This window comes from Camellia sinensis, chromosome 11, assembly GCF_055761805.1.
Source record: "Camellia sinensis isolate YWXY chromosome 11, ASM5576180v1, whole genome shotgun sequence".
Taxonomy (NCBI): Eukaryota; Viridiplantae; Streptophyta; class Magnoliopsida; order Ericales; family Theaceae; genus Camellia; species Camellia sinensis.
Window position 1 is genome coordinate 163,094,437 of NC_138971.1, and position 21,238 is coordinate 163,115,674.

The following is a 21,238-nucleotide window of genomic DNA, read 5'->3' on the forward strand; positions in this document are numbered from 1 at the left end:
TTGGTTGGATCTTTGCTGAGTAGGTTTTTTTCTGGGATTGAATAGACTGTGATGGGTTAAGACGGGTACTGCTCCTTCTTTGGCTCAAAAAAATCTAGCATTAAAAACAAATGCCCCATCATATTGGGATACCGGATTTGCTGGTCAAAATAATGTAAGATACAATTTGGGCCCTAGCTCTGGTTTTGCTGAAAATTCACCCATATCAAACATAAACCCCAAGATTTCAACCCAAATCTAATTCTGATATGATCCTCAAGTTTGAAAAGGAATCGCCTCAATATTAAGACTCTCCGAGGATTACATCATTCATTCCCAAAGAGTTCACATTTTGCATAAAAGCATTCAAAACACCCCTATAAGAGGATAGGGTTTCCCTGTCCTATCTTTTGGAGTGATCTACAGCTTTATTACTCAAACAAAGTGATATCACATCATCCTGCGTATGGGAGAGTATCCTGTCCTAAGTTGGAACAGTCTCTATGGCTTTACTATATGCAGCTAGGTCAAATGGTTAGAAAAGGTGCCTCGGCAAGACTACCTAATATGCCTCTCACACTTAACACTGAGAAGTGAAAGACGGATCAAGCGGTACAGCGGTAGTCCAGATCCAAGGGTTGTGTTCCCATCGTGGTAGAGCCCGCGATCGGTCAGCCTTTGGGCAAGCTTTTAGGCAAGCCTCCGGCAAACCGTCTAGGAATAGCAGATGGCAAGCACAGTGACTTAGGCGCACCAATGCAAATGCAATGCAAAGAAACATATAAGTGTAAATAAAATTTCATATCATGAGTTAAAGTCAAGTTCTCTAAGTCCCCAGCAGAGTCGCCAGAAACTGCAGCTCGGCTTTTTCGCGTCCCCTTTTGGAAGTTCAAAATATCCCCTACAATTCGGACACCCTCGGTTCTGAATCTAATTTCACAAGTGTAATGTGAAATTGATAAACACTAAAGAGTCCAAATCCGGCAAATCTTTTGGAAAATCGATTTTGAATCAAATTGCCAAAAATTGACTGCTTTTCCAGATACAGAGTCGCTACCTAAATATTTTATTTTGAGAAAATTTAGGAAACCCATGACTTGTGCCAAAGGCCACGTGTCCGTCATCACCAATGTTGTTTCGGCTCGGGAACTTAGGGTCGAAAAGGGAAGGTCATATATTGAGCACCCCAGCTCGCCCGATCAAGGATCGGCCTTTACTAACCATGATATGATTTTTATCAACATTATATGCTCTTGTTCCGATTTATTAGGCTAGCATTTACTATGTGATGCACACACGAGATATAGACTAGTTTGCCCGAATTGGAACAATTCAATTTCATGTTTGTTTTTCGAAAAATGTGTGATTTTGCCACTTAACAAAGTGGACTTAAAGTTTTTGAATTTGCCACTTGACAAAGTGGGCTTAAATGTACATTTATTGAATCATTCCAATTCAAGCAACAAGCCTTCATCCACAGGCACTCAAACAGTTATAACAAGTAAGTACTTAGCCTCATGGCAAGCATGCTAGTCATGGCAGTCACTCACACTCATGCAAGTATGCTAAAGCACTAAAAACTCACCTAGTACTCCAAGCCAAAAGAGAAACTAGTTAGAAAAATGCATGATTCCTAACTATGCAAGATGGTTAATGCAATGCATGCAACTAAAATAGGCTCGACTACTTAACATGTTATTTGCAACAATTTCATAGCATGCGTTTAAACACGTATTCAATGAGGTATTGAAACGACAATGTAGTTTGAATGATGAGCCGAGCCCCGGTGCATGTAAGACAAATGAATGGATGCAAACATGCGAGATGCTAATTGAAACGTAATGCTCCTAATCCAACCATCAAAAAACGGATAAATAAAAGGGAGAAAAACGTGGGGTTGGAAGACATACATGTTATTACATCACGCTCTCACGAAGGAGAGTCCAAATGAATAAACTAAGCTAACTAGCTAACTAAGCTAATCTAATTAAGCTAATTATTACAAACCGAATAAAATAAACTAGTTAGGCTACTTAACTAATTATTACAACACTTGAATTAATTAACTAGTTAACTAACTAATTAAAGAATTACAACACAATTGCAATTAATAATTAAACTAAGCAATTAACTACTCTACCTCGGGAAATGAGAGATATGCATGTGCATGCTTGGATTCCACCCAAAAAGACCACTGTTTTGCTCCCGAATGCCTCTATTTGCACACTCGAACATTTCCAGAACAACTTTGCTTCACCTTACCAACACTCTGCTGAGATTTGCATTAGTGGCCAGCCGACCACTGGTAAAGATTACCAGCCACCTGTCGGCCATCAAAGGTGGTCTGCTGGCCACCTACCGACCATAGAAAGTGGCCTACCGGCCACTGATGCACAGGTTCATCTTGCTGCAACAGAGAACAAATAGAGCATATACAGGGTATTTTAAGGGTTTGTTTGCACAACTCACCTTTCCTTTTCATGAACAAATCCAAGGAGTTGTGAACTTAAGCCACAAACCACCTACTCAAGCAATTTCATTGCATGATGGCTTGTGACTCAAGATGTGAAAGCTCAATAAATGTAAAACAAGACACAAAACTCCTCCCTTTCATGAAATATCAAGGGAAGAAGTTGACCTTGGAGACTTGGATCATTTCATCACTAGCACATATGAAATGGTCCAAGCCCCATGTGTTCAATTAACGTCCGATTGAACACACCAAGTTATTATCTTGCTCACTTTTAGTTCCAAGTTTTAATTACTCATTTTAATCTACCAACCATTCTTCAATCCAATTAAGTCCAAAGGGTGAGATTAAGTTCTCTAATGGAAAGAGGGCTCAAAACATAAGTTGCTTAGGGTATGAAAGAAGCATCATATCATTGGTAATGAACCCCCTAAAGGATTAAACCATTAAGTATGAAACCTTAATTTTACACTTAGGCAAGCAAGTGACTGGAAACCACTTTCAAAGCAAAATTAAAAGCTAAGAAAGGAGGGAGGTTGCCAAGATTATTAGTGCTGAAATTAAGTGTGAAAAGCACTAAAACAATGCAATCAACTTGAACAAATGGTGTCTAAAGGCCTAAAACACCAAGCTTGTGAGGACTATTACACTAGAAGCATGCAAAACAAGACTCAAATGACTTAACCAACCCAAAATATAGTTAAAATAGCCCAAATCAAAGGCTAAAACATGCTAGAATTAAGCTAAAACAAGCTAGAAAAATAAGCTAACACATAGCACCAACTAGGCTAGCAAACATGACACAAGGAGGGGAGGCTAACCCCTCCAAATTTGGACTTCAAAACATGATTTTTACCACTAAAAAAGCTCTAAAATCAATTTTTAAAAGCTTAGAAAAAGATAGTTTGAAAGTGGGAAACACAAGTGGAAAGGCCTTACGAACAAGGTACAAAGAAAGGTGAACCACCCCATACCTTAAATGGCCTAAAACCACAAATTTCAACGCACAAAGAAAGAGTTTTTATAGCCCAAAAATAACCCCAAAACAGTGAAAAAAAGATAGAAAAACAAGTATGTAAAGCAAGCTAATAAAGCAAATATTATACCTTTTGAAGAGAAGAGTAATTCCAAGCTACAAAACCAAGCAAGTACACCCTCTAGAGCTCAATCCGAGCTCAAGAACACCTCAGCTCAAAGATGAGAAGATTTGGTTATGGGTGTATAGGCAAAGGTTAAGGAATTGAAGGCTAAAGTGTAGAGAAATGCTAGAGAGAGAGGAAATTTTTTGAGTTCAAAATTTTCTAACCTTACTACAAGAGAGAGAGAGTCGCTATATATAGAAAACATAAAATTCCCTCAAGGAGATCCAGCCCTACACGTGGGGATAGATGGGTGCATCTGTGCAAACAGCTGGCACAGTTGGCATAAAATATTTACAAAATACACTGGTGGCCGGTAAGCCACATCAGTGGTTGGCAAACCAAAAGTGATGGCTGGCAGCCTCTAGGGATGGCCGGCAGGCCACCAGAGGTTACAAGCTGGAAAGACCAAGGCCTGGTCCAAAAATGAGACAAAAAAAGGCGCAGGGTTTGAAAAACTCAAAGTTGTGGCATTCCGCTGAAGACTTCAAGCACTTGGTGAGCAAATACATTCATCATCGGGCGTGCATACGAGGACGTCAAAAATGAGGTGTCCACAAGGTGATATCACTACAAGAAAAAGCACATTCGGCGACCAAATTTCCCGACTAAAAAAATTTGGTCGCTGAAAGTATAGCTTTCAGCGACCAAAACAGCATTGGAAGCCAAAAGTAAAGCTTTTTGGCGACTAAACAATATTAGTACCCAAAAGTCTACAATTGGCGACTAAAAATAAGTTCAGCCACTGATTATATGAGTTTTAGTGACTAAAAAATTTTTAGTAGCCCAAAGTAAAGCTTTTTGGCGACCAAAAAAAATTTAGTACTAAAAATAAGTTTGGTCACTGGTTTTATGGGTTTTACCGACTAAAAAACTTTTAGTAGCCAAAAGTAAAGCTTTTTGGTGACTAAAAAAATTTTAGTAGCCAAAAGTCTACAATTGGTGAGAAAAAAAATAAGTTTAGTGACCAAAAGTGGTCATTTTTAGCGACTAAAATTATTTTGGTCACTAAAAGTTAATTTTTTTTTTATTTTGCTACTAAATAGTTTATTTTACATAAATTATGTAATAAAATAATTATTTTTGAGTAAACTACCAATAAGTCCTAATAATTTGATTTAATTTCGATCAAGTCCTATTGAAAATAAGTCATGGTAAAATTGTCGCTAAAAATAATTTTTTTGTGACAATTTTTTATTTATGTCGCTAAAAATTGACAATTAGTGACTTTTTTTGTCATGATTTTTATAAGTTGTCGCTAAAATTTATAATTAATGACTTTTTTTATGACAAATTTTTTCTGTAGGACCTATTAGATAATAAATCCACTTATTAGGACCTACACATAAGTACCCTTTATTTTTATACGTATACTTTTATATAAATATGGGTGTATCTACTATATAGATAATATATGTCACATATGCAATCATGTGGTACTATAGAGGTGTAGTGGGAAGAATATGGTACAAAAGGTTTATGGTGCGGGAGGTTAGTGGTTCGAATCTCCATAAGAGCGGATCAAATTGTTCTACAACGAATTATTATTATTATTTTTATTTTTTCCATGTTTGAAGCTTTTGGCGACTAAAGGTGTTGGTCGACGATTCCTTGACTATTGGCGACTAAAACATTGATTGATAAATGTATAATTTTAAAGAAATATAATTGACTATTGGTGACCAAGATTTTGATCGCCAAAGACTTGCTTTTTGGTGACCAAAGGTTTTTTGGTCGGCAAAACCCTCCAAGATCTTTCCCAACAGGGTTTTAGCGATAAACGTAGCGACCAAAATTTTTGGTCGCAGAATGTCATTGGCGACCAAAAAACAGACAATTGGCGACCAATATTTTAGTCGCTAAAAGTGACTTTTTGTAGTGTATTACCCGGTTAAAAAAGTTGATGTTTGTAGTGTATTACCTGGTTAAAAAAGTTGATGAATTGTTCAACTCAAAGCTTATAACTGAGGTGGTTTTATCCGGTCAAAAGAGTTGATGAATTGTTCAGTTCAAAGCTTTTAACCGAGGTGGTTTTACCTAGTCAAAAGAGTTGATGAATTGTTCAGTTTAAAGCTTATAACCGAGGTGGTTTTACCCGGTCAAAAAAGTTGATGAATTGTTCAACTTAAAGCTTTTAACTGAGGTAGTTTTACCCCGGTCAAAAGAGTTAATGAATTGTTCAACTCAAAGCTTATAACCGAAATAATTTTGTCCGGTCATAAGAGTTGACAAATTGTTCAACTCAAAGCTTCTAGCTTGGGTGTTTTGTGCTCGGCTACTAGAGTTGATGATTTGTTCAACTCTAAGAACTTAACCAAGGTATTTTGCCTGGCTACAGGAGTTGATGGCTTCTTCAACTCCTAGTTTTTAGCCGAGATGCTTTGTCCGGTTACGAGAGTTGATGACTTGTTTAACTCTAAGTTTAGACGAGGCGTTTTGCCCCGCTAAAGGAGTTGATGCTTTGTTCAATTCCGAATTTTTAGCCGAGATGTTCTGCTCGGCTAGAAGAGTTGATGTCTTATTCAACTTCTGACTTTGGCCGAGATGTTTTGCCCGGTTACATGAATGGATGTTTTGTTCAAGCATATAACATGGTTGTAATAAAGAAACACAACGCAATTGCAAGTAACAACGGTTGTAAAATTTTCATTGATTATAATTGTAAGTACAAAAGTTGGGGGCTAGTAGCTCGGTTACAAAAGACTTCCAAAGGAAAACAAGAAAGAGCACAAATCTAAACTAGGGGAGAGGGGAAAGATCAGCAAATTCATCCTCGTCTCCTGCGGTGGTCTTCTCTAAGTCCACTACGGCGGTTGCATCACCGCGCTTCCCTAGTCCGGTTTGGTTTTGACTGCCTTTTTCTACGACCTCCTCTTCGGCCTCCTTTTGCAAAGAGTTGAAGACGTCGTTGGCATAAGGCACCATGTAGCCCGGTAGGAAGGCAGGGGGTGGAGAGGTGAACACCTTGGTCTTGGGTCCTTGACCGAGCTTCTCGCAAGATGCCTTCCAACCAGACTTGAAGAAGATGTCCTTGGTGGCTTCAACTTGCTTTGCGTAGCTCTCCTCGGCTTCTTTGAAACCGAGGTTGTTGGCCTCATCCACCGTTTTATCCTTTGCCTTTTTCACCTCTTCAAGCTCGGCCTTATGGGCATCTCTCTCTTGCTTGGCTCTGCCGAGCTGACCAAGCAATCTCATTATTAGCATTCACGATTTTGAGTGAAGCTTTTGCTTGGCCCAACTTACCTAAGACATTCTTCCCAACGGTGTTCAGCTCGGTTACCTTTTGTTGTAAGCTGACAATGCGGTCCATGACAATGTGGGTCTTCTGAATAGACTGCAGGAAACTAGAAGAAGGTTAAACCGAGCAAGTAACAAACCGAGCAAATAGTTAGGAAGATTTCAAATTTGAAGCTCTTACCCTCGTCATGGATTTCACCGTGGTCTTGACAAGCCGGGTGTCTGGAACATGCTCGGTCCCTATCATGTCTTCCAGTAGATGTAAGGACTTGGAAAGATCGAAAGCAAGGAGATGTTCCTTGTCCCCTTTCATAGAAGCGTTGGCCGGGATAGGGCCTCCCCCAGACTTCAACCTCGACTGCCAAGCAGGAATCGGTTTGACTTCGGTCGTTGCGTGTTCAGTATTAAGCTCAGTTGCTAGCTCAACAGATGGATCAGTTGAGCGAGCCCTCTTACCAGTCCAGCATTGCTCAACATGTTGTGTAACTGTGGAAGCCAAGGCGATCACGGTCCCCGAGCTCTGGCCAGCTGTTGGTGCAGAAAGCAGGTCGCTCGGCAACTCGGTAGAAGTGGCGATGATTAGGTTCTTAATCCGGCTCCTTTTTGTCATCTCTTTCTCCTCGGTCAATCTAATTAGGGGCATATCTGGCAGAGTTAGGTTAGGCAGAGGAAAAGGAGCTCAGAGAAAATTGGTAACCTTGCTCTTACAAGAAGCTAAGTAATGGTAGCTCGGTACGTACCCGAGAAGCTCGTAGCAATCTCGGTGCCAATACCTTAGCACAGTTTAGGTCGCCTCTTCGTTTGGATAGAGGTAATTGGCTTATAACTCTTCGATAGCTACAAAAGGAAGGAAATTAGCTCGATACAATTAATAATGACAAAAATAAGTAGTCAGAAAGCTCGGCTTACAAGAAAAACTGAAGTCCTTGCTAATGTACCAACCGGGTACATCGGCCGCTTCATAATTGCCAGTCACCCAGAAAAAATAATCGTCATGCATGTCTTTGTCCAGCATCCCGATTGCTAATCACGTTTTGCCCGGTCTTATTTTTAAGTAATAACTGTAGCCGTCCTTCATCGGACCGAGCGTGTATTGACGTAGGATCTCGGCCAACCCTAATTGTAACCCCAACCGATTATTCAACTCGGCCACTCCGTTTATGATCCTAAAAGTGTTGGTAGATACTTGTGTAGGAGCCAGCCCGGTACATCTCAAGAATTTGCACATTAGGGGCTACACTGGGAAGTGCAACCCTTCTTTGACTATGCTTAACATGGTGAAGGGACAAGACTCTAATCTGCCCCATGGGTTTATGCCCTCTTCACCGAGCTTCAAGTGTACATCGGTGGGGACGCCATACTCCTCGCTGAACACGACCAAGGGGCTCAGCATGTTTACAAGGAAACGGTAGCGCCCCATAAAGGATCAGCTTGTTCAACTTGACATAATTGAGTTGACTAAGCTATGCACGATGGCTGCTCGATCTTTGAGAGCCCTAGTGTTGGTGTACTTGGTCCCCTAGGAGTCTATAGTTAAAAACCAAGTGTAAGTGGCAGCGCAGTCGCGCATATGAGCCTGATTTTAGCTCGGTCACATCGAGTATACTTGGCAACTCGGCCTATTTGGTTAGCTCGGTTGTGCAAGAAGGCTAGATATTAACCCGGTAACTAGTCCTTTCAGATCAAAAAAGTGCTTTGAGCTCAGCCAAACCTAGATCTGCACTTGTTCATCACAGGAGATGATGAACAGTTGGAAACTAGGGGCACGGGAACTTTTGGACGTCAAAAGCAACGCAAAAACCCTAACCCTATTCCATTCTTGGTAGTATTTAGGTGTTTTAATCTTCCTCAGTGGATGCATGTGAGAATTAGAGTTCAAAAAATACAGGAAAAACATGAAGAACAGACGAAGAACACAAAGAGCAGTGCAAATCTTACCAAATCAAAGATATAGACGACGCTCCGATCGTCAGAGGATGTTCCGAAGGCAACGATGGTAGAGAGCTGGTGAAACAGATGCTTTGATAGGGACGACGAACACAGGAAATGGGGCTTGGATGCTCAAGATCGACGGATTGCTGTTGGAGAAGAGAATGAACAGTAGGTATAGGGAACTGAAGAGGTGTGCCAATATATATATGTTAGAGATGAAGGGGTGTCAAAAATTTAAATCTAATGGGACAATGTGGGATAACTATATTGGCTATGACGAAATCAGGTTGCAGTCATGAGGCGATAGACTAAAAAGATGAATAGCCAACCAGGCAAGTCATTAGATCGAGCACGAAAATTAGCGCGGTCGAAGATAGCGGACTGATCTGAAATAGTCGATGATCAAGCAATGAAACGAGCCCGTCCTATAAATATAATCCCGGTCACACTGGCGCGGACGGAATTAAGGGACAATTAAGAAGGAGGTTTATGACATAATAATGGGCCGAGCTTGTTTAGGCCGAAGTCAAGGTCCTTGCTTGGTCAAACATTGGGTACGTGCCAGACCGAGGACTCAGTCCGATCGAGTTGGAAAAACTTTGGATTGCTAGGCTGGAGGAGATGTGCACTCTGCTAAGTTGGACGGGATTAGTCCTCAAAAGATCAGGTTCGACCGAGCAGGAGCTCAGTAGTGATTGAGGAGCTCGGTTGAGCCCATAATAAGGAATTATCGAAGAGACCAGACGAGTAGCACGGTCGTAAGGTGATGGCGTGGCGCCGCACTAAGTGTAGCTTGGCGGGGAGTACTATGCGGCATGACGGGACTGTGGAAAGAAGATTCTGCCGCCCGTATGCTTCAATACCGTTTGATGGTTTTGTCATTTGGTGTTTAGTTGTATAAGCGTTGACACGTAAGAGAACATAAGAGGAGAGTAGGCCCACGCGTCCAGAGGGGAATGGACGCAAAGGCGCGCACATAAACTATATAAACGATGTTACACCTCCATACACAGGTCTGGAACATCTTTTGATCAGAGCTCACCTATTACTTTGTCTTCTCTCTCTCTTTTCTCTCTCTCTCTCTCTCTCTCTCTCTCTCTGTGTACTAACTTGATCGTCGGAGGAATTTTTCGACAACCACTTGCCGGGTAGCTCACCGTCGTTGTGGTTTCAGGTTAAACGACGTCATTTGAGTAGGGGTGCAACTTGGGCGAGCTCAACCCGAGCAACCCGAATGTAGCCCGAATTTTTTTAGGGCTTGGACAAGATATTTTTAAATTTAGTACGGGCTTGGGTAAAAATTCAAAAGGCTGAATTAAATTTGGACGGGCTTGGACAAAGACGTCAAACAATCCGAGCAACCCGAAACCCGAATTATACATATATAGATATATAAAAATATTAAATATATATAAGTTATTAGTCATTACATAATATTAAAGTATTTTAAATTATTAAATCATATTGAATATATATTATATATACAAACAACATAAAATCTTACTTTTTATGTTTATTTTTACTCATAAATTATAAAGACTACTATAGCGGCATCTCTCTTACATTATATAAATTATTTATTTTGATGGTATTAATGATTTTCTATATATATAAAAAAGTAAATAGAGTCAAATTTTAATAATTTAATAATATAGCTGCAAAAAAAAAAATAAAAAAAAAATTATAATTCGGGCAATTGGGGTTTAACTTGGGTCGGACTTGGGTCGGACTTGGGCAGGCAACCTCGAGTTACAATTCGCGCTTGGGCGGGCCTGGGCAAATCTCAGTACAACTTGGGCTGGGCTTGGATAATCTCCCAACCCGACCGAACCTGCTCGAGTTACACCCCTACATTCGAGGCCACGAAGGGCTTGGACAACAAAGAGTATGGAAGCAAGAGAATATTTGCCCCCCGTACACAAACTAATTCAAATTTAGCTAGCTTGCAATAATTGTGTTAAAATAAGTATCATACTAACCCGTTAGAGTGATTAAAATAATATAAACTAGTTATAATAGGTAACATTTTTTTAAAAAAAAGAGCATTTGGAAATGATTTAAACAAACAAAATTAATAAAAAAAGAATTATTATTATTATAAGGATAAACAATTGATAAGTATTAATAGTTGGACTTAATTCTCATAAAATCTTATTAAAAATAAGTTTTACTAAAATTCTCATTAAAAATAATTTTTTATCACACTTTTTATATGGTACTAAAAATTAACAATTAGTAATTTTTTTTGTTACGATTTTTATAAAATTATCTCTAAAATTTACAATTAGTGACTTTTGTGATGAATGTTGCTAAAAGTTGAAAATTAGTTATTTTTTTGTAACGCTTTTTTAAATTGCCGTCAAAACTTATAATTAATTATATTTTTTGTGACAATTTTTAAGCTATCGTTGAAAATTAACAATTAATGACTTTTTTTAATAATTATTGATAATAAAAAATACCATTAATTATCATAAAATTTATTAGATAATAAATCTATCTATTAAGACCTACACCTAAATCTCTTTATTATAATATTATTTAAACATAATTTAAATACGGGCCTGGACTGTCTTCAGTTTAAATTTGGGATAGTTTGGTCTAGTTCGGCCCATTGGGCTCACTTTTGGGCCTCTTTTTAATAATTTGAACCGGTCATATTTTAGGGTCTGTTAAGTACATTATTTCTATAAAAAATCACATCAATCGGATAATGGATACTATGTATTCAAATCACTTTTGTCTAAAAAAATAGAAGGTCAAAAAATTAACGGTTCATAAAAAAGTGATCTGAATATATAGTATATATTATCCGATCGACTTGATCTTTTACAGGAATAATATTTTAAATAAATTTTAAAATGTAAACGATTCGAATTTAAAAAAAAAAAAAAAAAAAAAAAAAAAAAAAAAAGCCCCAATGGGCCAGACTGGGCCTCCAGTCACTGGAGGCAATCCACTGCCAATACCCCACAGATCAAAATATTGGGATTGGTTGAGCATGACAGCATGAGTGAGTGCAGGTGAAAAACATATATAGAGAGAGAAAGTACAGAGAGAGAGAGAGAGAGAGAGACAGAGGTGTTGAATCTGGTTGATATGTGTTTGCATTGGAGTTTCCATTTTTCGAGTTGGCTTAATCGCCCATCTTTCTCTTCTTCGGTCTCTCCGCATATTCTAAAAAAGCCTCTGTAATCCATTGTTTTTCTGTCCTAATTAATTCAATTTCCAACCACCTCGCTCTGTCTGTCTCTGTCTCTCTCTCTCTATCTCTCTGCACATGTATATACTCTATTCACATTCTTGGATTTTCATCAATAAGCTTCGATATCTCTCTACATAGCTCTTTCTCTTTTTGTCTCTCGTTCTATAAATGGCGAATGCATCTGGGTTCTTTTCACCTACAGTTCCAAGTCTGAGAAAGAGGATTCCTCTATCAATTGGCATATATCGATCTGGGTTTTGCTCTGCTGATGGATTCTCCAAAAGGGTATTCTGCTCTAGCACTATCGAAGGTGAAGAGAAGCTTTCCCCTTCTGAATCTCGAGTACCCAGGTGAGTTCAATCCCTGATTTCTTCATTTTCTAGTGATTGATCAATTAGGTTTTGTTGAAGTAATGATTTTTCGATCAAATGGGTACTTAGTGCAATTGGTTTGAAAATTTTATGATTTTGTCTGCTGAGGTGATATTATTGATCCGAATTTGAATTTTGTATCGAATTAGTTCACCAACTTCAACTTATTTGGCTTATTGTTTTGGTTGGGCATGTGGGGTTTTGGTGGTAATGACTATTTTTTGAGTTTAATTTGTTTATCTTTGACTCCTGGGTTACTCTGATTTTGATTTTTGAGTGCATTAGTTGTCATTGGACCAACAAACACAGTTTATTGCTCTTGCATGCACGCGTAGTCTTGAAAGGATTCATGCACAGTAATCTAGACTATATTTACAGAGGAACTTGACTTAAAAAAAAAAAATAGTTTGATTGTAGTATCTGAAATGTTAATAGATGATGTAAATGTTGCCCGATGAAGAAGATGACTCTAACTCCGGGGCTTGATTCCTGGAGATCCTGTGACCCGCACTTGACAGGTGCTTGATATATGGTCGAGGTTGTCGGGCGCTAAATTCGTTCTTTTTTTACCATTTTGCCAACGGGTTTAAGAGATCAGATTTCATTAAATGTTTAAATGGTGCCTTATGGACTTGACAAGGGGGTGGATGATGAGGAAACTCTTGGTTTTGTAATCAACAATTAGAAGTTAAGAGAAGGCAGTTTATGCTAACAATTTGTTTCTAATTTTTCGTAGAAAAGGATTAACTAGTATATCAGTGATTTTGGTAAGAGAATATCATGGAAAAAAAGGAACAAAGGAAATCAAACATAGAAGGGAAATATTAATTGTGAAGTTGGATTGGGAAGAGATACAGTCTTGATCTCATTCAGTATTTATGGAGGTAGAAGCTCCAAGTAACTAATATCTGCATTTGGGCTTCAATAAAAAGCATTTACTTTTGAGTGGTGTACAACATTTCCGCCCTGTTGCATGTACCCAAATGATTCATGTTCTAGGTGTGCACTTTCCGTTTTCAGTGGTACCTCATTGGGTGTTTAAGAAACAATATATGTTCTAAAAATTAGAGTAGCTGAAATTAGTATATTGGGATGAATGAGTGATGTTACTCGAAAAGATAAAATAAGAAATCAATACATTGAGAGGAAGTTAGAAGTGGCATCAATTGAGGATAAAATGACAAAAGCTGTTTGAAATGGTATGTTAATGTGTAACGTGGACAAACTAATGCACCTAGGTTGATGGGGCTGAAAGAAATAGCAGAATGTGAGAAAGGATGTGGTTTCCTTATAAATTAATTGAGGATATGCCTTTTCAGAAAGACAACTAGAGGAAATGTGTCCATGTAGCTGATCCTAAGTAATTGGGATAAGGCTTATTGACTTGAGTTGAGTTGAGGTGAGGAGTAGCATTTTAGTTTTCTAGCCTCGGGTTGTCTGGTTTTATTCTATATCTGCATTAGTTAATTATGTTTGGCTTGGCCATTATTTCAGGCTAGTGTGAAGATTAAATCTGGTACGTTTTGCATAATTTTATACTTAAGAATTCTAACACAATAAACAAGATTATTTGTATATAAGCACATATGTGTGCGTGTGTGTGTGTAAACATGCCCGTAGAGGTGGGTGGATGTATGTGACTATGTGTATGCGCGTAAGCTGATAATTGTAAGTTGAGCAGGTTGTTCAAGCACTGCTACTGCTTTGAAAGTCTACTGTTCAAGCCCATTTTGACTTGGGGCTCATTTTTTTTATTTCTATTTTTTTATAATTATTATTTCATTTTTATAGTTTTCTAGCGTTTTTTGGCTGTTACTTATGTTTCATTTTTCAAACTTGCATGTTTTATCCACAACCCTTGCCTGGGAAATATTTGTATTTCTTGTTGATCCTTATTTGGTTCAATAGAGTGAGTCTAGAAATTAGCACATAATAATTCATTTGGATAGATCATCCACTTGCCTTCTTATTTTGCAAATAAATTTATCCAGGCTTGTCAATAAAGGCTGCAAACTAGTTGGATGCGGCTCTGCAGTACCAACTCTTCAGGTTTCCAACGATGATCTGGCAAAAATTGTTGATACTTCAGATGACTGGATCTCTGTTCGCACTGGGATTCGTAATCGACGTGTTCTAACAGGTCAGTTATTCTTCAGAGTGCTTACCTAGAATTTATCTGGCCTTATGAACAGTTCAATGGGTCTTTGCCTGGCTGCCGTGGGTTGGCTGGGTTAGCTGGGTGTTAATTCTTGTAGAATTCATGATTTGGTAGGTTACGAATGTTGAGCCTAAATCACCATAACCATCTTGCTGGACTGCGGAGTTTTTGAAGCTGGCTGACTATGGAAAGCCTGAGCTGGCCAAACCCAACCCAACCCAATGCCCACCTTTTTTCAGTTAGCTCCACAGATTCCTCCTTTTTTTTCTTTTCTTTTTTTTTTAAATGTCTAAATTGTTTTACAATACCCAGTCATTCAGTGTCAAATTCCCTTTCCTCGCTTCTATGGGAGTCATGTACTGTCAATTGTGGCTTCAAAAGTCTGATTGTTTGGTTTAGTTTTTGAAAACTGTTTTTGAGTTTTTTTTTTCATAGTTTTTTTTTTTTGTGTTTTTTTTTTTTTTCTAAATTCATATTTTAGTCAAAGGTTTTTTAGATGCACCTAAAAAGTAAAAATATTTATGAAGAAATTTGATAAAAGTTCACTTTAAAAAAAGAAAAAATGAAAGACCATTTCCAATTTTTTTTTTGGCTTTAGTGAACTCTTTTTTTTTTCCCTTTTTTGTTTAATAATTTCTTCACAAATAATTTACTTTTTAGGTGCATCTAATAGGTAAAAAAAACACGAAAACAAAAAACTCAAAAAAAAATTCAAAAAGCTATATTTCACCCTAGGATTATCTTCAAGCCATATTTCCTACTATCTTGACTCCGAGTCTCCATCAGTGGGTTGTGGCGTTGGTCTTCATCCGTATTTTCCTAATGATCTAAAAGATAAGATGGGATTTGGAGCTGATTGACATTTTGTATAAGAGGGATCTACCTATCAATTTGATAAGAGTGATCCATCTTTTAGTGGTTCTGAATATCATAGATGTCTAGACTGTTTCTGATGCTCTGTGAATTGTGTACATATATGGATGCCTGTTGGTGTTCTTATCTTTTCTATGGGGACTACAGGGCTCTATCAACTCTCTCTCTCTCTCTCTCTCTAGTGCGCGCTTGGTGCCCTAGTTATGCAAACTTTAAATGGCCTCAATCTGACTGTGCTTTTTTACAGGCAAAGATAGCTTGACGGGTCTTGCTGTAGAGGCAGCCAAAAGGGCTCTTCAGATGGCACAGGTTGATCCTGATGACGTGGACCTAGTCTTGTTGTGTACATCAACTCCAGAGGATCTGTTTGGCAGTGCACCTCAGGTATAATAACCTTACAAGAGGATTCCTGAAGTAATGCACCTTGGGGAAGGGCTGAAATCTTTTTTTAAAACTATATTAGGCAACTAAGCATAATTCATTGCTAACTTTTATTTATTTATAAATGGGGATTACTTGACTTTGGCTTTATTAACACTTAGGCATTAACGGTAGGTTTCATACACATGATTTCTTGTTTTTGCAGAATTTCCTGCCATATTCTGTTTGAAGAACTATTGTCTGATTTTTATTTATTTATTGATTGATTTGAACTATTACCTGATTATGTGAATTGATTTCTCATTCTTCACATTTGGTATCATAAACACTCAAAACATTTTTATGTGTTTTTAATTTAAATTTTATGTTACATTTCAGATCCAAAAGGCACTTGGCTGCAAAAGAAATCCATTGGCTTATGATATTACAGCTGCTTGTAGTGGATTTATGTTGGGTCTAGTCTCGGCTGCCTGTTATATTAGGGGTAACATTTTTGTTTTCTTTGCTATATGGGATCTCAATTACTGTTTAAATGTTTATTAAAACTCAACTCTATTATTGTAAATTTTAGGAGGCGGCTTTAATAATGTTCTTGTGATTGGGGCTGATGCTCTTTCCCGTTATGTTGATTGGACCGATAGAGGGACCTGTATTCTCTTTGGGGATGCTGCTGGTGCTGTAGTAGTACAGGTAACGCACTCTGTTTTGTTCTCTAGAACACGTGGCACTTTTATGTAGATAATTCTTGCGATCCTGCAGTCTTGAATATAAATTATTCCCTCTGCTTATTTGTAATGGTTTTTAGGGATTATAGACGGAAAAGGTGTGAGATTTGAGTTGGCATTCTGGGTGAGGTTAGTTGCTGAATATTCATTTTCAGAAACTCGTTGCTTGAGATCTCTGAACAGTAGTGTTTTATGGACATTGCGTAAATTGAAAGCCAACGTTTTGGGTAAAGGGCTGGAATTGATTAAAATTTCATTTGAGTAGCGTTGTGGGGCTGTAATATGTACTGTTTGGAGGCTATGAATAATACTGTGGAAGAAGAAGAATGCCTTCACTGTCATGGTGGTTAAGCCAAACCACACAAACAATCTGAAATTATTATAAGCGTAAGTCTTTAGAGTATGGAGATTATATGCATAATTGTGAGCTTTCTCCTAATTCTACAAGGACAAATATATCAGAATTGGAAACGAAGAAAATTCGACTACTAACACAATCGTAGACTAACAAAAAACTCTGTATAAGATCAAATTATTGACTCATAGCCTATGTCAATCAAATCTAAAAAGTATCAAAAAATATCCTTAATTTATTGAACCTAATTGATTATAGTTTTTTATATACCAGTAACAACTAACCTATGAAAAAGAGTAATAAATAAATTCAACCAAGGCTTGATTAGATAAGGTCCTCGTAGCTGCCCAAGTGAAATTCCATATTTTCTGTTTTTCTTGGTAGCATGCTTTGTATCACAAGCCCATGTGTAAGATAGGCCCCTCAAGTTAAAAGGCCACATAAACTTCCAATTTTCATAAATGAAGGCACCTGGGCTACTGGATTGAAACTAGTAGATCTTAATAACAAATATGTAATGTGCAAATAGTTTCTTTGTTCTAATAAATCGCATGGTGGAAACATATCTCATCTCCTCTCCCCTCAATGACAGCCATGCATGCATTTTGACCTCAACCATTAATTACTCCATTTGCCTCTCTATTTCTTGTATCTGTCATTCGATCACATATCTCCTCACTATTTTTAAGTTGTTTATGGTATCACGTTTGCCTCTCCCATCAAATATTTGTATACCTCATCTTGTTGCTTTATCTGCTTTTTTTCTGCAAATTGTTGGTACGGTTGGGAAATGAACTCTCGTGTCTATATTGATACTAGTTTTTCTGCAGGCCTGTGATAGTGAAGAGGATGGTTTATTTGGTTTTGACTTGCACAGTGATGGTGATGGTCAAAGGTTTGTGTTATGTTCTTCTTTAGAAACAAAAATCCATTTCTGAGTGGAATAGGAATTGAGTACTAACCCCCTCACCATGCAGGCACTTAAATGCCCCCATTACAGAAAAAGAATCAGATCATGCTTTAGGTTCTAATGGTTCAGTGTTAGGCTTCCCCCCAAAACGCTCCTCTTATTCCTGCATCCAGATGAATGGTAAAGAGGTCTTTCGCTTTGCCGCTCGGTGTGTGCCACAGTCAATCGAATACGCCCTCCAAAAGGCTGGTCTCACTTCGTCTAGCATTGATTGGTTACTCCTCCATCAGGTATGACATACCATCTGCATATATAGGGATATACTGATCTAATGAATATATTCGAGTGGAAAGTTATTGTTGAATGGTCAGATCATCCTAATGTCTCACTCAAAGTTTGCATTGATTATTTTCTTAAGGTCATGTTTGGATTATGGATTTGGATAGGGATTTGGAAAGGAAAAACTATGAGAGAAATGTGAATAAAATATTAGTCAATTTTTTTCTTCACTTCACTCATCTTTTCCTTTTCCTTTTCATTTCCAAACCCCTATCCAAATTCATGATCCAAATACAACTTAAATGAACCTGACAAAAGTGCATACAAATTTTCATTTACACATGCATCTACGGGCTTTGTGCATGTTTTGTAGACTAAAATTGTGGACGACTTCTTGTGGTTATTTAATTGATTCATATCAGTGTTTTCCTGGTGATGGTCTAGGAAGTACGGATACGGATACGGGATACGGATACGATACGATACGGATACGGCGATACGACAAAATTTGAAAAACTAGGATACGGGTACGGCGGGGATACGTTCGTAAAAAATATTATTTTAACAATTTTTAGTAATACAGTATGCATAAAAATAAAACCTAAAGCAAAAGACAACTTCATAAAGAAGAAAGATTCCTATAAAACTAAGAGTCTTCAAGGTCAATAGCTTCAATTTGTTCCCCTTCATCATTGAATATCACAAGACCTTAGCTAAAGCCAAAAAACCATTCTTAAATAAAAATTTCAGCAAATATACTTTTTTAAGTCATCAATGATAGCGTAGGAAGCACGGATACGAATATGGTGATATGGGGATGTGGATATGGCGATATGTCAAAATTTGAAAAAGTACGATACGGGTACAGCGGGGATACATTCATAAATTTTTTTTTTATATAATTTTAATAATGTAATATGCATGAAAATAAAACTTAAAGTAAAATAATAAATAAGGAGAGGGATTCCTATTAACCTAAAAGTGCTCAAATATTCATAAAACATCCAAAACTAAAAGCAAAAGCAAAAGCAAAAGCAAAAGCAAATGCAAATGCAAATTAAACATCATTCTTACATGCCAACACCAAAAAAAGAATGAGAGCAGAGAGAAGAAACATGAGAGAGTGAAAAAGCGAGAGAGACAACAAGGATACATCAATTTGACAAATTCTATTACTTTAACTCTCACTATATTCCTCTTATCAAAGAACTAAACAAAATATTATAAGTAATATATAACTTCGAGTATCCGATACTTCAAAATTAAGTATCCGATACTTCAAAATTAATAAAAAATTAATTAAGAAGTATCTGATACTTTTAAGAAGTATCCGATACGTATCCGCGAGTATCCGAGGCGTATCGGTATCCGATAAGTATCCGATACGGATACGTCACCCTTTTTGAAGTATCCGTGCTTCATAGGTGATGGTAAAGGGAAGTTGAAAAATATGTATGCCGGTGTTTTGTACATGGTGTTTGGTTTCATCCTAAGTACTTGCAAGTCTTGTTTCCAGCATAGCTTTTCTACTTCCAAGTTCTCATGAAGCTTTTTCTACTTCCATCTTTGAATTGTGTTTAATTGTCAAATTTATCCTAGGTATCTGAGCCTATAAAGTTTTACCAAATATAGGTGGTTTTAAGTCAGAATTTCCAAATCCAAGTAGTTTTATACCCATTTCTCAAACTCAAGTTGTTTCACGATGTCTTGCCTAGGTTTGGGAAAATTTTGAACAAGACTCTAGAGTCAAACTGATTTTCAAAACACAGCTTCAATCCCAAAGTCGTGTTTTGATGGAAATAACCTAGGTTTGGGAAACAAGTTTAAAACTACTAGGATTTGGGAAATCTGTTTCAAAACAACCTCCAATTGGTTAAAAAAACTTCCTATAAATAGTAGTACTATGAAGTTGTACTCAATTATATGGCCATCATTTCTTCTCATATCGAAGTGAAAATGGGCATCAACATTTTTGATGAGTTCAATAGTAAAAGTACACCATGAATACATTCTTACCTTATATCCACGCCAAGATTTTGTCATGTGCCGTAAATCTTGCTGGTGTCTATTTATCCCAGTAATGATAAACGGATTGGATTATGCAGGCAAACCAAAGGATCATTGATGCGGTTGCAACGCGATTAGACGTCCCACCAGAGCGGGTCATTTCTAACTTGGCAAACTACGGCAATACAAGTGCGGCATCAATTCCATTGGCATTGGACGAAGCAGTACGAGGTGGGAAGGTGCTATCGGGCCATACTATTGCAGCTGCGGGTTTTGGCGCCGGTCTTACATGGGGTTCTGCCATTATCAGATGGGGATGAGACCCTACCTCTCTTACCTCCGCCAGTCACTATAGAAGAAAGAAGAGTGTCTTATATAAACTGTAGTCGTCGTTGTCGTCCTCCTGGCTTGGTTACAGTTCTGAAATGTAATGCCAGTTATTGTGTAGGTTAGAATACCAGTCTCATTCAGCTTTCTTTCGTTCATTCAGATTTTGTTTCCTTTGAATTTTTTGCACCATCAATAAATTTTATTCTTTTCTCCCAAGACATGGAACATATGTGCAGTTGTATATCCTATGGAGTCAGAACTGGGTTGATTTTTTGGCAGGTGAAGAATAGAGCTATAAATATGCCCAGTCAAATTTATGTTGAAATTTAATTAGTTATGACATTATATTTGAATTTTGGTTCGTTTGTCTTTTGAGCTATTTCCAGTGAGTTTTAATGAAACCATTCATGATTTTTAGTGGATATATATATATGTTTATTGAATTGTTAATGAATTTCAAAATATGTTTAAATGTATTTAAACTTGACTTTGTTCATATAACACGTTGAGATTAAAAAATTAACAAGTTTTAAAATGTGTTTAAATTTAATTTATTTATTTGATTACTCAAATTTTAAAGCATTTTTAACCAATTGACACGAATTGAACTTGGTTTATAATCTTAGAACATTGATGTTGTGTTTGAATCTTGGATGTAAGTAAGAATTTTTTTTTCTTTTGTCTATAAATTCATACTCAAATCAAAATTTCAATCGAGGTTTGAATGACTAGGACGTTAATTGTACAATTCCCTTACCGCACAAAGATCCATTTACAAAATTAAACGAAATCCTCTTATATTGGGTGCAAAAATTCACAAAAAATAGACCTACTTGATGGATTTTTGTTTTTATAGACTAGTTCTGATTATATATATATGCAGAAGA

General features: G+C 37.3%; 1 protein-coding gene across 1 annotated transcript; it reads left to right on the forward strand.

Annotated features, from left to right (window-relative positions):
- The first annotated feature begins 11,731 nt into the window (after window positions 1–11,731).
- LOC114265021 (3-ketoacyl-acyl carrier protein synthase III) lies at window positions 11,732–20,716 on the forward strand. The gene is made up of 8 exons (XM_028205754.2): window positions 11,732–12,312; window positions 14,325–14,473; window positions 15,612–15,748; window positions 16,124–16,229; window positions 16,317–16,435; window positions 17,656–17,720; window positions 17,803–18,025; window positions 20,120–20,716. The coding sequence occupies exons 1-8, from the start codon at window positions 12,131–12,133 to the stop codon at window positions 20,339–20,341; spliced, it is 1,203 nt and encodes a 400-aa protein (XP_028061555.1). The 5' UTR covers window positions 11,732–12,130; the 3' UTR covers window positions 20,342–20,716.
- The last annotated feature ends 522 nt before the right edge of the window (window positions 20,717–21,238 follow it).

What these genes read in the sequence shown, in the direction of transcription:
- LOC114265021 (XM_028205754.2), top strand. Translation starts at nt 12,131, where the DNA reads ATGGCGAATGCATCTGGGTTCTTTTCACCTACAGTTCCAAGTCTGAGA. An exon ending in GGCTGCCTGTTATATTAGGG is followed by an intron (nt 16,230 to 16,316) that starts GTAACATTTTTG and finishes TGTAAATTTTAG; the next exon opens with GAGGCGGCTTTAATAATGTT. An exon ending in ATTGGTTACTCCTCCATCAG is followed by an intron (nt 18,026 to 20,119) that starts GTATGACATACC and finishes TGGATTATGCAG; the next exon opens with GCAAACCAAAGGATCATTGA.